Genomic DNA, 3,862 nt, shown 5'->3' on the forward strand with positions numbered 1-3,862 from the left:
AACAGATTAGTTGTAAATTTTAGTGAAATCGAGCAAAAATACTAATAATGGGTGAATTCGTATAGCATAAAAAATATCCTGTAAATATTTGCGGCATTACAAGAAGTATATTCTTCTCGTTTCAGTTTTGTACAAAACAATTTCACGAGTTGTATGCGAGTCTTGATAATAATAATAAAAAAAACAACCTGACTAAAAGGTGTCAGCACTCTCTTTGCACACACCCCCCCCCCCCGCAGCTCTTATTATTTCGATAGGTTTACGAGTTCCCCAACTTTATTTGAGTTTTTGGTCGAAAACAATGACCCATTGTAAACAGATAAATATTACAAAATGAATGTAGTAGCTGGATATAAACAATGGAAGTAATAAGATAAAGAAACTACGGTTTAAAATAGTGAGCTAGCCACTTTATATCACCTTCGCTTATTTTATTTTTCTGATGTCTAGCAGATATTGCTCTTACTGCATCAAGATAAGCCTAAATTACCACTCTAAATGTGAAAAATGTTGGAAGAGCGTACTCTCTAATAGTTACCGCTAGAATTACACTACCGTATTAAACAAGAACCTTATGGTACATACATTTCAAATCACCACGGATTTTAGACTGTGCTTAAGCATATCTACTGTACCATAGTCATCCAATAAGTGGCATTTTAAAGTCACTGTTATAATTTTTAAATAACAATTTGTTTGTTTAGACTGACCAAAGAAAATTTTGTAAAGTTTAGCGAACAATAGCGTGTACAAAAGTGTAGGCCACATTTTACTTCATAGATTTTTCGTGTTACAACTTTAAAGTGAAGTTTTAGATGAGTATAGCACGAAGGTCACTTGTACAGTCACTTCTGTAGTCACTGACTGTCAGATTTTATATAGGAGCAGCAATTGTTTTACAGTGGGTGTTTGTGACTTGTTGGCGATAAATTTCAACAATAAACGGACAGCACACAATCCACTTGTTTTAAGATAATGTATATATGTTCAAAACAAGTCACAAGTATGTGCAAATATTTGTTACATTATTGTTTACCACAGTTGAATCTAGAATATTAAATAATTATCTTTTTCGTCATAAGTCCAAACAGGCTGGTTCATTTACTTTAGAACCCAATTTACAACACGAATTATTTCTTCTATACTCTGTTATCACAATACAATCAGTGATAAATTCACTTACGTCACCCCGTGGGTTACCACAGTCGTATCCAGAGCTTTAAATAATTCTCTTTTACGTCAAAAGTCCATTATTATTCTCTATCTCTGTTGTTACAATACAAGCTGTGAAACTCACTTCAAAATCTCCACTATAACTGTTGGTTACCACAGCTGTATCCATAGCTTTAAATAATAGTCTCCTTTTCGTCAAAGTCCACACAGTCGGGTTCAATTACTTTAGAACACCCTTGGACAAGATAAATTATTATTCTTTATCTCTGTTGGTACAATACAAACTATAAAATTCTCACTTTATAAATCGCCCTTTACAGCTAAACTGACAATCACGCAGTCTAACTTCACTTTTATCACTAACTTTATTTTAATTTGCACTCTGTATCTACACGTATTTATAACACACGACAAAAAATCTAGAAATATCTATCCCTCTAATAACAACACTACTAAACATAACTAGAAAAACTTAGAAGCTTCGAGTAAGATGACGTAAACAATATTATAAAAGCCTAGTACAACAATTAAACTACATACACAACGTATGACTAGTATAGAGTTACGTAAAGAAACTTGTCATAATTATCCCTTTTAAAATAATTAACTTATAACACTCTTGTTGTGGAAACCATATAACCATTAAATAGTAAATCACTAAACAAACTAAATAATAATTCTTAAGCTGGTCAGTCTTATATATCCAACACTGATTGAAACTGGTCAACTGGTACAACCGCCTCTGTTGTCCCTAACTGAAAGTGATCAACTGGTACAACCGCCTCTGTAGTCCCTAACTAAAACTGATCAACTAACACAGCCACCTGTGTAGTCGCCGACTGACAACTAATCAACTGGTACAACCGCCTCTGTAGTCCCTAAATGAAACTGATCAACTAACACAGTCACCTCTGTAGTCGCCGACTGACAACTGATCAACTTGTACAGCCAGCTGTGTAGTCGCCGACTGACAACTGATCAACTGGTACAACCGCCTCTGTAGTCCCTAACTGAAACTGATCAACTAACACAGTCACCTCTGTAGTCACTGACTGAAAGTTCCAGAAAACCTGCTCAGCAAAAATAAAGATTTTTTGCGAGTGCTTTCTTATTGGTCCTATCGTGATTTCTTCACTATAATATTGGCATTTTGTTCACCTGATATTTACTTTCCAAATAAAGCTTTTGATATTCCTTTAATTAGTACCAAACACAACAAATGTTGAAATGGTTCGAGTTACTTCATGTTATTTTATTTAATACTGATTAAACCTCAGAGCCGGGCATGGGCTGCGTATCACAAGGTTCAGGATTTGCGTAGCTATTCCCCTGATCAAGCTCGTGGCTTTCAGATGTGGAAGCGTTATATGAGCAACAGTCAATTCCATTTTCCGCTTCAAAGCCGGGCAAAGTCATTATGGCGGCAGGTGATGCTGACTAGCTTCCTTCCCTTTGTTCAGTAGTATAAAATTAGGGACGACTATACCTGAAGCCTAAATATCTGTTACATGACCATTTAACCCAAGTGCACATAAAACTCCATGCAGGTTGAAAATACTAAACATTAAATTGAACCCCCAGTGATCACTTTCTGAGTGACTTTTAAGCCTAATTATAGTGAATATATTTTTGTCATATAACTTTTTATTTAAGAGTATACAACAGTGCTCCATCGTTTCTCTTGTCGCTCGCTAGTTTTTAATCTGGTATGTTTGACTTTATAAAACTGTGTTGCATTTGGTGTCTCTTGAGATAAGCTTTTGCTTGGGGTGGCTATCTAATATCTTCCTTTATGCACCAAACGTTCATGACCACATTCATTCATCAAGTCCTAAAATTGAGAACTAAGTCGCCATTGATAAACCTAACAAGCAATCAATACTTAGAACATCCTATCAATTATCCTCGTAACAAGTGTTGTAACACTCTTTTGTAACCTTCATTCAAAAGAGGCTAATTTAATCTTTGGATTCAATACTTTCCAGCCTCCTCAGACGTTTGCGTCTGTTTAAAGAGGTGTGTGTGTTGTCCCTACATCCAGCAAGAATGATTGCTATATTTACATTAATTGAGCTTACCTTCCAACCTCCGACTTGCCCATTTGATCACAAAAGTGTGACATCCCTTGCTTCAGCAATACGGCTGCAACCATCACAACAACTGTCATCAGGGTAGTAAAGATGAGGGACGGAGGTACAAGTCGCCATGGCTTGGATACTCTGGTAGAACAGAAAACAGATCATTAATCAAAATCTACTTTCCAAGTCGAATGGACAGAACGAGAGAGGTTACTATTATCAACTTTGGACGTGAATAACTATAACATATTCGTTACAAAAGTAAGATAATTCATACATTATTGTGTATGGAAAGAAACATTTCCTGCATTTTTGCCATAACACCATTATTTCTGTTTCCCTTTATCTTAACCTTCAATATTTCAATTTCTTTTTCTTAACTCTAACTATTTCAGTTTCCTTTTATTAACCTTCAATATTAGTTTTCTCAACCCCCAGCATTCTAGTTTCCTTTTATTACACTCGTATTTAGTTTCCTTTTCTCAACCCTCAGTATTTCAGCTTCCTTTTATTACACTCGTATTTAGTTTCCTTTTCTCAACCCTCAGTATTTCAGGGCCCGGCATGGCCTGGTGGTTAGGGCGCTGCACTCGCGATTTGCGGGTTCGAAT

General features: G+C 35.8%; 1 protein-coding gene across 1 annotated transcript in view; it reads right to left on the reverse strand.

Moving 5' to 3' along the window:
* Positions 1 to 3,862, reverse strand: part of LOC106469373 — a 31,667-nt gene that overhangs the window by 13,281 nt on the left and 14,524 nt on the right. Inside the window, exon 2 of the mRNA XM_013929864.2 lies at positions 3,252 to 3,392. Within this exon, the coding sequence (XP_013785318.1) occupies positions 3,252 to 3,392 (141 nt within the window). The remainder of the gene's footprint in view (positions 1 to 3,251; positions 3,393 to 3,862) is intronic.

The sequence above is a fragment of the Limulus polyphemus genome, unplaced genomic scaffold (genome assembly GCF_000517525.1).
Source record: "Limulus polyphemus unplaced genomic scaffold, Limulus_polyphemus-2.1.2 Scaffold3451, whole genome shotgun sequence".
NCBI classification, from domain to species: Eukaryota; Metazoa; Arthropoda; class Merostomata; order Xiphosura; family Limulidae; genus Limulus; species Limulus polyphemus.